The sequence below is a fragment of the Mytilus californianus genome, unplaced genomic scaffold (assembly GCF_021869535.1).
Source record: "Mytilus californianus isolate M0D057914Y unplaced genomic scaffold, xbMytCali1.0.p SCAF_1, whole genome shotgun sequence".
Lineage (NCBI taxonomy): Eukaryota > Metazoa > Mollusca > Bivalvia > Mytilida > Mytilidae > Mytilus > Mytilus californianus.
In genome coordinates, this window is record NW_026262581.1 from 132560266 (window position 1) to 132574270 (window position 14005).

Below are 14005 nucleotides of genomic sequence, written 5' to 3' on the forward strand. Positions count from 1 at the left end.
GAATAAAATTTTTTACTTACCCCATTTATAAATGTATCTCTTCTTACTCCTGCATATCTGGGTGATCTACAACACAGTGTAATATGTTAAACACACTACATTCACACAATATATAACACCTACTCACCTAGAAGAACTATACAAGGCTGTGTTTTCAAAATAAGATATTCATCAGGATTTCGGTTTTTTTTATACTAAATTCCTGATATATACATTGACAAGGCTTTATTTTTGTAAAACTTTTTTCCCCATTGTCTATCAAAACAAATTTGTATTTTGGAAGTCACATTCTCACCAAAAAAATAAATTGCTTCGCTGAGCGCAGCTGGATACAACCGCAGATGTCCAACCCTGAAAAGTTGGGGCCAAAATGGACACAATATTCACGCTTGATACAGGTCTGAATTTGGATTGTAATTAATTTTTTGACACATAATAGGTTTCTGACACAGAATAATTGTAGTCAAAGAACCTCAAATTGGTTATTCAATTTTTTACGTTTGTGCAATACACTATGCTGTTGAATATTAACCCCCCAAAAAAAAAATATTTGAAGAAATTTTCTTTTAATTTCTGAAATCTGAAATGAGAAAAATTGTCCCCCTCCAATTTTTTTCACCTTCCCCCTTTCCCTTATTCCAAAAAATAATTCTTTCCCTCAAGTTATGGTCAGTATCTCAGACAATCATCATTTCTGAATACATAATTTACAAGCAGTGTAAGGGAGGTAATCTAACATTGTTATTTAAATTGATTTGGATTTTGATTTGGACTACCTCCCTTACACTGCTTTTAAATTGTCTCAATTGTCCTATAACCAGAAAAACCCTTGTTTTTCCCCTTTTTTTGCCCCTAATTCCTAAATGGTTTGAGCCATAACCCCCAAAGTCAATTCCTAACCATCCCTTTGTAGTATGAAAACTTGTGGTATAATTTCAGAGAAATTCATACACTTTTAACACAAGTTATTGTCTGGAAACTACAAAAATGTTTATTTGGGCCACTTTTTTGGCCCCTAATTCTTAACAGTTGGGACCATAACCCCCCCCAATCCCAACCTTCCTTTAGTGGTTATAAACCTTGTGTTAAAATTTTATTGACTTCTATTTACTTATACTAAAGTTATTATCCGGAAACCATCTGTCTTCGGACGACGCTGACGACGACGACAACGTAATACCAATATACGACATAAAATTTTAAAATTTTTGCAGTCATATAAAAACCCCGACATTTTAGTCAGAACTTGTGCCCAAAATTATATGATACAGATTGATTGATTGATCATTGTTTAATGCCACTTTAAGCACTATTGTCTATATCATGGCAGTCCTTTTTTAATGGTGGAGGAAGCCACAGTATTCGGAGAGAACAACTACCTCGCAATATTAATCAATTAAGAAAGGAAATCGAGTGGGTTTCCAATTCACAATCTCAGTATTGACAGGCTAAAGACCACTGAAGATCAACTACTTACACCTGTAAGACAGCGAGGTGCCCATATGATATACAGAAAAGGTCCAAATTGGTCATAGAATATATAATTCAACTTAAAAGTACATTAAACTAATTTAATGTTGACATCATAACTAAAAACAATGTTAAACAATTAAATTTTGTATCAATACAGTATATCAAAATATTTTCTGTTGATATTGATTGAAAGTTTGAAATCTCATAGATTTTTAGGGCTTGTGAACCTTCTCCTTTATACAGACTAAAACAAGTTTTAGCATTTATCCACATGAATAAAAGAGGTGGGATAAACATCAATGACAAAGCAACTAATTTACACCTGTAACAACACAAGAAACAATTTGAACAGGTAAACAATGTAATTACTAGTGAGAAATCCACTACTAATTTTGCAGAAATTTTGGCCTCCTGTCTTGTAAGAGCTATTCTGTTGCAACCTGAATCTGACTGAGACTACATTATATAGTTTAATTGTTGTGCTTTTTATTAATCATAGATTGTTGCAGTGTAATAGGTTCACTTACCTGTCAGGTCGATCTCTAAACATTCTACCTGTAATATTCAAACATGTGTCAATTAGTCACAATTATGAATTTTCAATTGTATGAACTGTGAATTATATTACTCAAGGCTCTTACTTTCATTATAATACTGTAAATTCAGAAATTGCATTTATTATTACATTTTTGAATAATGGACCAAAATGCGAGATTAATTATTGCGATTTTAGGAAAACTGCGTACAGATATAAGTATAAGATATCAGAATGGGACTTCTCATTATTGCGATCTTATCTACTTGCGTTCATTTTCAGTGTTGACAAATTTGTAATCTATAAAACTTGATATATTAATTTTCTCAAGCTTTGATTAATTGATTGTTGGTTGCTTAACTTCCAGTGGCAAATTTTTCATGCATGTTCAGGACGACTTTCAAGCTTTGACACTGTAAAAGTTGTGTGCACAAATTCAGAACATGTGTTAAGGCCACTTGACGTTTAGCAACCAACAATCAATCAATCATAACTTAAGACTTTAAACCTACCTCCCTCTCTATCAAAATCTCCTCTTGGTCGTTTTCTTCTTGGTCCCTCAAAATCATCCATGCGCCTGCGTCTGCAACAGGAAAAAGGTCTTATGTCATACATGTATATACATTCAGAAAACTTTTTCAAAATAAATAACATCCGAAAAACTTTTAAATTAACAAAGCTTTCAGGATTGAAAGTGAAATGTAGCAATCATGAGGCAAAACATATCCATTTGTGATTGCTGTATACATTTTTTTCTGAAAAAAATCATGTTTGTTATTACTTCTAAGTCCTATCATATATTTTTTTCCAAAAAAAACCCACCTCCCCAATCTGAAGTCTAAAAATAATATTAATTTGCTCATGATTGCATTTTTACTTTGTGTGAAGAAATATGAGGCTTAACAAAAGTCTTAAATTTACACAGAACAAAATAGAAAATTACATGATTGGTATAAATGGTAAACCAACTGGTCATTTGAACACTCACATGCTATTGTTCACCTTTTCCTGTCTGACATTTTTACTGTAATTTAACTTTATCTGAACCCTCTAAACTCAAAATATACAATGTGTATTGCTGGGAAAATATTATTTTGAAACTTTTGAACCTTTTGAAAACTGTACCAATACTTTCTTTATAAAAGTTTAACTACCTAAGAACATTCAATAAAGTTTGGAAATATAATTTATCAAAAGAATGACATAAACTTGCTTCCCCAAGTATCAGCAATATATGTGTACATTTTATGCCACATTTTAATATCTAGTTAAAATCAAACAATAGAAATGGAGCGTCCTAGTATAAAAATGACACTTTTTATTTGTCAAATTATTTTCTTTTCTTTAATACCTCAAGTTAAACTAAGACATATTATCATCATATTCAAGAAAAAAAAAAGACTTTAAAAATAGAATTCAGGCAAGAGCCATTATGTGGTCCCTTAAATGACAAAAAAATATCGATTTTATTCATAAATTAAAAGGGTGATACCATCTATCATTGCATTTTAAATGTCATTCTGATGTTATGAACAGGATTTCTTTTTTTAATTAAATGGATATTTTACAAACTTTTGGGACAATTCAATTTGAGACCCAGCCTTACCAAAAAGAATTGTAAAAAAAAAGAATTTTAGGGAAAACAGTGGCCTTATCATTCCTTCTCTTTTTTAAATTTTTTCGGATTTCTGTTTTATTTTTACTAGTCTGTCCTTATAAAAAATGTTTTTTTTTTTCAGAATTTTAAAGTGTTTTAATGATATTCTGAAAATTAGCTTCAACAACCTACCAGACAATAATTTTATTTACAATGCTAGATGGAAATTTGTTTGTCCAATAATTATGTTAGTTTACTGTTATGTCTTATTGGACAAATAAATTACAACACTAAAGGGAATAATAAACATGATAAAGGCACTCATACCACTTCTTCTTATTTATATATAAAAATATATTAAATGATAGAAAGGTAGAAAATGCATCCAACTTTGATAATAAAAAAAACCTTAATATTTATCAATGATTTTGAAGAGGTTTCATGACAGCAATAATGACTAGATTTTTCTCAAATATATATAAAATATTCAGGAGACAATTTCCATGAAGTAGAAATGTACATGTAATAGTGAGGTCACTTTTACATGCAAGTCCATTTTCCAAATTTCATGAATACAATGTAAGTGTATGTGTATCAGACAATTCTTCTTTAAAGCCAATCAGTACGTGACATTTAAAATAATTTTTAAAATGAACACTTGACACAAAGATATGTGTCGCCTTTATGTAGTTTCAATAGTACAATGCAAATGTTGAAATAAAAATGTCACAATATTTAAAAATATTTAAAGTCAATGAACCATGTCGAAAGGTGAATTGCCAAATAAACTGTGGAAATAAGAAATGCCAATGCTATTAGAACTGCAAACCAAATACCATTGAATTATCATCAATTATTCCTTTTAATCTGACCTAAACATGAGCTATGCAAAAGTTTAAATGTCAATGACCAATGATAAGGGGGCACACCACATAATCTCCATAGAATCAAGTGCAGATGCCAATACAATAGCATGACTGAAGGGGTGTGGTCATAAAATCTCCATGGAAATGAGATGTTCGAATGCTTAAACAACTGCATACCAACTATATTAACCTACCACAAGTGATCCCCTTTTTCCCCACTAGATTGAAAAATACTAAATTAAATCAAGTTTGACCAAGTAGTAGTTTATATAGCACTAAAAAGATTATGACCCTTCACCTCATAAAAGGTTCAACGGCTCTAAGCAGCATGAAATGATGAGCCTTTGTTGAGAATCTCCCAATTAAAACAAGTTAAAAATCAAATGTTAGTTATTTCATAGCAGAAAGAATGTCTATATTGACCAATAGGAATCAATGTAGTCTTTATGGTTCTAAGCAATTGGTTTTCATTATACTACAGGCATGACGGGACCTTCTGGGATGAACACTGTTGTAGTTGATAACACAAAGTCTGTTGGAAATTTCACAAAAAAGGACTAAATTTCGAAACCTTGGAACAAAGGAAAAACTCCTCAAATAATTACACAATTGCAGGTGAAAAACTTCTAATAAATCAGAATAAAAGAATAAAGACTATAGTCTTGAAAAAAGGCATCTTATATATATATTACAATATCTAAAGTAAGGTTGGTGGACAGCTGTTTGATACATGAATGTGGTATGGACATCAACTTAAAAAATCATCATTTACAGTAAAATCTAAGCCTGCAGCATCAAAATCAGCGTTCATGACTAACAGTAAGATCTATAAGACCTAAGCCTGTAAGATCAACTTCAACAATCATGACTAGCGGTAAGATCTAAACCTGGAGCATCAACTTCAGCACTCGTGACTTACAGCAAAATCTTCATGATATAAGTCTGTACTATTACAGTAAGATCTAATTCTTCAGCAAGCAAAACTTACAGTAATATCTAAACCTTCAGTCCTCATGACTTACAGTAAGATTTACATGACCTAAGCCTGTATCTTAAATGTCATGACTTACAGTAAGATTTCAACCTGAAGCATCAACTTCAGCTACCATGACTTACAGTAAAATCTTCATGACCTTAGTCCGTACCATAAAGTGTTCATGACTAACAGTATAATCTTCATGACCTTAGTCCGTACCATTAAGTGTTCATGACTAACAGTAAAATCTTCATGACCTTAGTCCGTACCATTAAGTGTTCATGACTAACAGTAAAATCTACATGACCTTAGTCTGTACCATTAAGTGTTCATGACTAACAGTAAAATCTAAACCTGTAGCATCAACTTCAGAGTTCTTGACTTACAGTAAGATCTACATGACCTAAGCCTGTAGCATCATCTTTAGCAATCATGACTTACAGTAAGATCTACATGACCTAAGTCTGTACTGTTTACTTTAGCACTCATGACTTGCAGTAAGATCTAAACCTGTAGCATTAACTTCAGCATTCTTGACTTACAGTAAGATCTACATGACCTAAGCCTGTAGCATCAACTTCAGCATTCTTGACTAACAGTAAGGTTGCAGTCTGTAGCATCAACTTCAGAGCTCATGACTTACAGTAAGATCTAAACCTGTAGCATCAACTTCAGCATTCTTGACTTACAGTAAGATCTACATGACCTAAGCTTGTAGCATCAACTTCAGCATTCTTGACTAACAGTAAGGTTGCAGTCTGTAGCATCAATTTCAGAGCTCATGACTTACAGTAAGATCTACATGAAATTAGCCTGTTGCATCATCTTCAGCACTCATGGCATACAGTAAGATCTGCATGATTTAGGTCTGAAGCATTAACTTCAAGGTTCATGACTTACAGTGCGATCTATGAGATCTAAGCCTGTAGCATCAATTTCAGTGTTCATAACTTACTGCAAGATCTACATGCATCCACTTCAGTGCTCATAACTTATAGTAGTCAACTTCAGCAGCACTCTCTGATATGCATCAATGTCTCTGTTGGGTTCAATTGAAAATGATGAACATTTAAGTTTCGCTTAATACTTATGATATCCTATTAAAATTTATAATTTTCAAATGTACAACCCAAAACCAAAAAAAGTAGCTCAGTACCATATTAAATGAGTAGGCACAGTATAAGCTTATTTAGCCCCAATGATTTACTTCAGTCCATTATTTAAGACGAAAAGTGTTTCAAGTGGATGAAAGTGAAATAGAACAAATAAACAGGTAAAAAATTTGATATTTTGGTGAGATTTGACCAAATCAGCTGCATTTTTAACTGCTTTATGGCCTAGAAAACATAAAGTGCTAGGTATTTAGTTGTTCCTTAAATTGACCTCAGAAAAAGAATGCAGATATGCCAGTTTTGTAACAAAAAGACCCATTTCCTATCTCATCTTGAAGAAAAGAGGCCTTATCAAAATACTCTTTTAAATGGTTGTCAACAATTTCTTAACCATATCAACATTAAATAAAAAATTTTACAATAAAAAACTTTAAAGGATAAACTAATAAGGTTGTATTTCTCACCTGACTAAAGGCTTTGTAGGTATTTTAATGACTGTGGATAAGAAATATTTCCTGTGTTTCTATTTCAAAAAGTGACGTCACAGCCATCACAAATTTCTTTTACATTACCATTTTTTTTTCCTTAAGGAATACTATATCCCAAAAGACTAAAAATTTTTAAAGATGTTATTTTTCACCAACGTTGTTTTCATTTTCGCCAACGATTTCAAGGGAGTCAATTATGATGACCATTTTGTATTTTTAAATTGTCCACATAATGAAAGTCTGAAGTCTATAAACATTGGTACATAATGGTAAACTATATATATTTATATAAAACATTTTCAAACAATTTACAGAGTTTTCAAATAACAATTCATGACAAGCTGTGTAAAGACACCACAACGACAGACTGTCAAGGTAAAATGTAAATTGGTTTTTAAGCTTTCAATAATTGCCTCTTATGCTTATACAAGATTTTTTTTAAACCCCTACAATTCTCAAGTTTGGGAAGTTATAACATTTTTTCAGGTTTGCTTATATTTTTTTTAATTAAAATTCCTTTATCTCAAGAACTACAAACAAAGAAATATGCTGCCTATGTTTAGTAAGTTTGCAACTTAAGCCCTTCAAAAATTGCTCCCTATAGGCTTGTAAATAGGCAGTATTTTGAAAATAACAGAAAAAAAAAACGAGAAATTAGTCAATAGATAGAAAATATGAGTGATTAAGGGAGATAACTCTACCTCCAAAATTATTTGATGCCCATCTTTCCTTGTAAAAATTAGGAGGCACTAATCGTCTTATAAAAATAAAAAAGTCTAAATACTTATATGGCATGATGTTCCCCAAGTTAAAAAGGTCCTCCCAAAGAAGTTTATAAGAAACTAATATTTGCATTTAAAGGGCATTAACTTGTTTACTAAATTAAGCTTCACTTGAAACTTGAAATAAATGCTTTATCATCTGCAGGAATTCAATTAATCCTATATAAAAGTAAATCTTAACTCCCTGTAAAAAGTATTTTCAGAGGCAGTGACACATATGATGTTAGCTAAATAATACAATATTACAGGTTCAGTAAAACACAAAATTAAAATCATGACATGTTCAAATGACCAATTGAATTAACATATAACTATTAACTCATTTTACCCATACCTAATGATTACTTGAATATAACATACCGTAGTACACAAATCCACACAAGAAGTTAATGGCTATTGTCACCATATTATTGTGGAATAAGTGTCCACATAACTAACATTGTCATTTAATATGTAAAATGTTCACTTGCTACTCTATTCTTCAGATTAAATCCACACTTAATATCAAAACCAGACCACAAATATGGACAGTTTAATAAGTCCTTTTTAACATGTGATCTCCTTTAGTGTTATGAGTAAGCTCGTTTTACCCAAACACAGAAATTTAAGTCCTGTATTTACCATAGGGCACCACACTACAAACCTATTATATCATTTTTACACAGCAAGTCCATTTGATAGAATTTAAGTCCATAGATTATTAGTCCTTTAATCACAACTATTATTAAAATAGTCCTTTAAACTGCAAACTGAAATTAAGTCCTTAAATTTTCAAAAGAAGAGAATTCAGTCCTGGAATGGTCTTCATTGAAGAAGTTGTTTGCGGAAAATTAAGTTCGTAATATATGGCAATTTTAATCCATTTAGCACATTTTCATCGCATTTTTCATTATACAGCTTTTTTTGTCCCTGCTAAGATTCTTCTTGATATTGTAAGATTAAAAAGACCTGGAACATCTTCAAAAGTAATAAAGTAATAAATACAAATGATTTTAGACAGTTAGTGTTCAACAGTCTATACTTACCACATAAAATTTACAAATTTAGACAGTAATTTTTGAATTTATTTTTGTTTTTGAAAAAGTTAAAGAAGTTTGGATGTTCAGAAGTATCACCCTCTATGTTTCTTTCCATTTTTTTGGACCAAGAATAGGACAAAGTTTTGTCACCATGTAAGATTTCTGGTGAGCAGCTTGGTTTTACATGTTGTGGTCACGTGTAATATAATACAATGTTCAAGTTATTCCTTTAGAATTACACATGTTGAAGGCTAACCTAAAGAAATCACCACGTCCAAACCGACCGCGGAAATCTCTTCCACGGAAATTTTCTCTTCTTCGTTCAATAACAACTCCTCCACCACCACCTCCTCCTCCTCCCTCTCCACCACCTCCTCCACTTCCATTAGCTCTCCGTACAGAATGCCTTTTACGAGCTTTCCGCACAATGGAACTCAAGTCTACATTATCATCTGCTGGGAAAAGTTTACACAACATTTCTCCACATTTTGGCTCAATATCCTAAAAAGTAAAATTCTTCAATGAATTAATAATATTGATTTTGTTCTACACAAACATATATAGAACCTGAACAATTAAAACTAATCTTACACTCGGTTCTTTTGGTATTAGCAATTACTTTAACTGGTAACAAGGTACATTGGCTAGATGTTTTCAGGCTTAAAACACTGCTTCATTGTTTTCATTTATATATTGTACAAATCATCTTGCATTGGAACAATTTTCCTTATTCTTTTGATGTAGTTTAATCATAAATTAGTGCACATCAAATGAAAATTCTACAAGTTAAGATTATAACATCAAAAATCAATTTACTTCTAATGAACATTCTATGAATAAAGTTTCAATTTTTTTTGGATAAATGTATAAATCTGTTAAATATTCCAACAGAAATTTGAAGACATAAATGCATACCTGTCCGTCACGACCAATTTTCACAGGTTTGTTGTCATTCCAACCATTGTGCAGATGTTGTGTCTTAGTGAAAGGTAATTCTCTCCTGAAAATTTTCTATGATATTTAAGTTCATCCTTGAATTTGTTTAACATTTTCTTAGGGCTGTTAAAAAAAACATACATGGGTCGCAGGGATGGCACAGAAATCACCACTAAGGGTGGGTGTCAAAAACAGTGTAAACTTAAGTGAAATTTTTAATTTGCCTCTTTAGGTGGTTACTTAATTTTGAAAGTACCTTCTATTGGTATTCTGTATGTCTAAACTGAACAGCCTTATATTTTTTTCATTTTTCATCGATAATAAGACACATAAAAAGGATTCCAGTATCGCTCACCTGATTCATGCCATTTGTCAACAATAGTCAAATTCCAACCCTTTTTCATCCATTCATTCACTCTCATTCAGATTCAAATAAATTCAGATGCAATAAGCCAGCCCTACACTGGAATTTCATTTTTTTTTTAATTGGATTTCAAAATTGATCAGAATAAGCTGTAGAAGGGGTGCCCTGTTTTCAGGCTAACTTGTTTACAATCATAATTCTGAAAATGATAAACTTTTAACTAGAGTTTAGTTGCAGTTAGGTCTTCCTGCTTTAACAAATCCACCAAGTTAGTGTTTCCTAATTACATTAATCAAACTTATCATAATGTATTTTTGAATGGTTATCTATTAATTTCCAGAATCAATTAATTCTATCAAAGTGAGGTTTAACATACTTGTGTACTGTGTACATATATATAGCAAAGTTTAACATATCAAACCTGTTTATCCAGTCAAGTTTAAATACCCCACTAAGTGCTCTAGCACTTAAACCAGGCGGTAAAACCCATCTGATTGGTGGATGATCTTTAGTGGATTCATCTGCTATTCTTGCATAACCTGAAAATAGTCAAAAGATTAAATCACTGGTGGAAAGATTGGGAGAGTTGTGTGCTTAATATCTTGTATTATTCCATTGAAGTATGTTGGACAAAATAAAACACACGATATAGCAATTTTTTATTTAGATGCATTATTGAAGTTCTATAGAAAGATAGGCATATTTTTCGGTGGTTAAATCAGCTAAATATGAGTCAATGACAGTAGATTACTAAATTCCTATAACAATTTCTTTAAAATTATATTTTAATCAAATCATTTTCACCATGTTTTATAAATGTATTTGTACTGTGAAAACTGTTAGGAATCCTATCACCCATGTATTGTTATATTAAGTGCCTTCCAAAATCACCCCCTATTTTTTTCTGGAATAGTCCCTAAACCTGGTTAGTTTCTAATCTCTAAGCAGAAGAATCAATCTTCACAGCAGCAACGAAAGTAACAGCTTCAAGAATGAGCTGAATAAATTTCTTCGTAAATATGGTTTCAACCTAACTTTATTATATTAACTACAATACCTTGAAATTTTCCACTTTCTTTAACAGAAAATATTAATATCACATTGTCATGGTTCTGAAAAAGATATTCTAATTGTTTCAATGACACCAAATTATTCACCACAGTACAAAATTAAAACAAAAAATTGTCATTATTTTCAGCACATAATGTACATGCATTCAATTATTCATGTTAATAAAAAAGTAACATAGATAAAATCTACTAGTTTATAATGTAATTACTTAGATTTAAAATCAACTTTTATTCCATATGCATACGTTTATTTTATTTTGATATCGTATTAAAATCTTAACATCATTTCTTTTTATCAAACATAACCTTCCAAAGAACGTTTAAATCAGAAAAATGTGAAATTATTTGTTTTCTAGCTCACCCTATAGGCTGTGTTCAATCTGCCTTCATTCTGTGGTGGTGTTGACCACACCCCTTTGGCCTTTGCAAGTGCAACATTTTCATGATTGTTACTCTTAATGAGAAAGAACCTTGCATTACGGAACACATATTTCAGCTTGGAATCACCTACAAAAAAAAAAGAAAGTTCAGAATATAGAAGAACAATCACTTAAATAATGAGGACAACTCTTCTATTTCATCCAAATAAAGTGCAGACTTTATTAACTGAGTAATATCCCACTTGTGCTTATACAAGCAAAGGAAGCATGCTACTTTTTGTTATTCCTTAGGTACTAATTTTCATGGATTTTGTCGGCATAGGTGAACCTTGAATATAAATGTTCAACAAAATACACATTAGTAACACCTCAATCATCCACCAAAATACAATTTTTTCCTATTCACAAAAATAAATAAATTCACAGTATATACAAAAGGGTGAATATGTAGAGCTTTCAAAACAGTACTGTGCATGTTCACACTGGTAAAAATCTGGAACTGTCTTATGGAGTAAGATGAATCTCTGCAATGTCTCCAGCGAAATTTTCCAGAGACTGTAGTCTTATAACAGATGCTGGCTGTATTCCAGAGCTGAATAGCTGTTGGAAAGTATTAGTTTTCTGGTTAGTGGTTGCAAGTAATGTATGTCATGGTCTCAAGATGATCAGGTGGATGGTATAAAATAAGTTACAGCTGTAATTGCAGCAAGTTGATGTTAAGAGTTTGTATATCATGACAAGTTTGACAAAAGTTGCAAAGATAAGACATAGCGATCCTACATTCTGTCTGGAGTGTCCTCACCATTAAATATCAGTCTGTGGTTAAACCTTCCAAGGAATTTTACTTAACTTGAACAGAAGCTATTTCAAGATCAAAGACAGTATCAAGAGCAAAATTTTGAAGATATCTTTTTTTTTCCATTTTTCTGTTCTTTGCTGATAATTGGTCATAGTATTTAACTATATATATTTTTTTAAAGGTGCCCTGACTGAACTTAGCATGTATTCTCACTAATGTTTTGTATAGTTGATGGAAATTTTCAGCATTTAGATTTTTAAATGATCATTTTGGTGAGCATAAATTGAGTTGGCTTTATTCACTTTTTTGCAAATATGTTTGTCAAATGATAAATCTTCATCTATTACCAGTGTTCTCCCCAGGATTTTTTTAAGGCGCAAAATTCAAGGGCGTGTAACTCTTTTTTTTAAAAGTGAACGTTTGTGATCTGAAGCAAAAAGTCATAAATCATGACATGCAATATGAATTATAATGCTTTGTGTTTAATAATGCAGAGTATTAATGAATTACAAGAATATATATATGAAATAAATTGATTTTAAACACAAAAGTTATTTATATTCAGTCCATTAAAGAAGTCAAAATATAAATATTCATCTCTACTCTCTGCTCTTTCTAGGGATATTGTTTCAAGATAGTGTTATTTTGTTGGACAGTCTGTTCCTCAACTTTGTCTTTATCCTCTTCAGGGTTAAAAATTAAACCCCCACTCACAATAACTTTTGCTTATACCCTATTTAACATTTCTAAGCCATGAAAACTCAGTCAGCCACTTGTCATTGAAACCAGAAACATGGTGCTTGCTTTTATCAATTGCTAAAACTTGAGCTTGGTTGGGATTAGGAGAAGCAATGAAATCTGCTTATACTGACAGTGTAGACGGAGGTGTATTCCCCTTTTCATTAGAAGTCATTGGTCTGAAAAAAACTTCTACTTCCATCATCTACCTTTTGCTTATAATTCACCGCTTTGTTATTTGCAGAGAACATGTTCATTCATAATTAATAAAATCGAATATGGTTAAGATATTTGGTATACAACTTTTTAAAACAATTTTTTTTTATAAATGAACAGCTGACCAGTTTCCGTAGTTTCACATTACGCTTCCGTGCGTATTATTGTTTAATCCTATCTTTGGCAGGTAGATATAAACGAAACTTTACAAATTCATTAAAGTTAAAACCATTGAAATTATTTACCAGTGACATTATACAGAAGCTGCGGGGATTCTGTACCCGTGTTGATTGTCACATATTTCCCGACGCACAGATTCACGATCGATGTTCAATGATCATTTTATTTCTAAAAATATGACAGTTTCAGACGAATTTACCTTGCAAGCAACATTTTTTCACTTTCTATTAAAGTAAATCACTCCTCGTTATCTTTAATCAAACTTTATTTTAATTTTTTCAACTAATAATACTTTCATTCATAGTTTTCATCGTAAATATCTTTAGCAATGTGTATTCAAATTTATTATGTGTATTCAACACGTTCACAATGATTGGTCGTGTTTAAATAGATTCTTCCTCTCGACCAATGAAAAAATTCGTTATATAAATGGTCAAGTGATCACACACACGATGCGTAAATACAATGTATTTG

General features: G+C 31.4%; 1 protein-coding gene across 1 annotated transcript in view; it reads right to left on the minus strand.

The window, feature by feature from the left end:
• The window catches only part of LOC127734827 (YTH domain-containing protein 1-like), a 36283-nt gene that overhangs the window by 2140 nt on the left and 20138 nt on the right, over positions 1-14005 (minus strand). Inside the window, exons 7-14 of the mRNA XM_052244862.1 lie at positions 11580-11725; positions 11206-11260; positions 10570-10687; positions 9764-9848; positions 9105-9349; positions 2517-2591; positions 2001-2024; positions 21-66 (exon numbers count right to left, since the gene is read on the minus strand). Of these exons, the coding sequence (XP_052100822.1) occupies positions 21-66; positions 2001-2024; positions 2517-2591; positions 9105-9349; positions 9764-9848; positions 10570-10687; positions 11206-11260; positions 11580-11725 (794 nt within the window). The remainder of the gene's footprint in view (positions 1-20; positions 67-2000; positions 2025-2516; positions 2592-9104; positions 9350-9763; positions 9849-10569; positions 10688-11205; positions 11261-11579; positions 11726-14005) is intronic.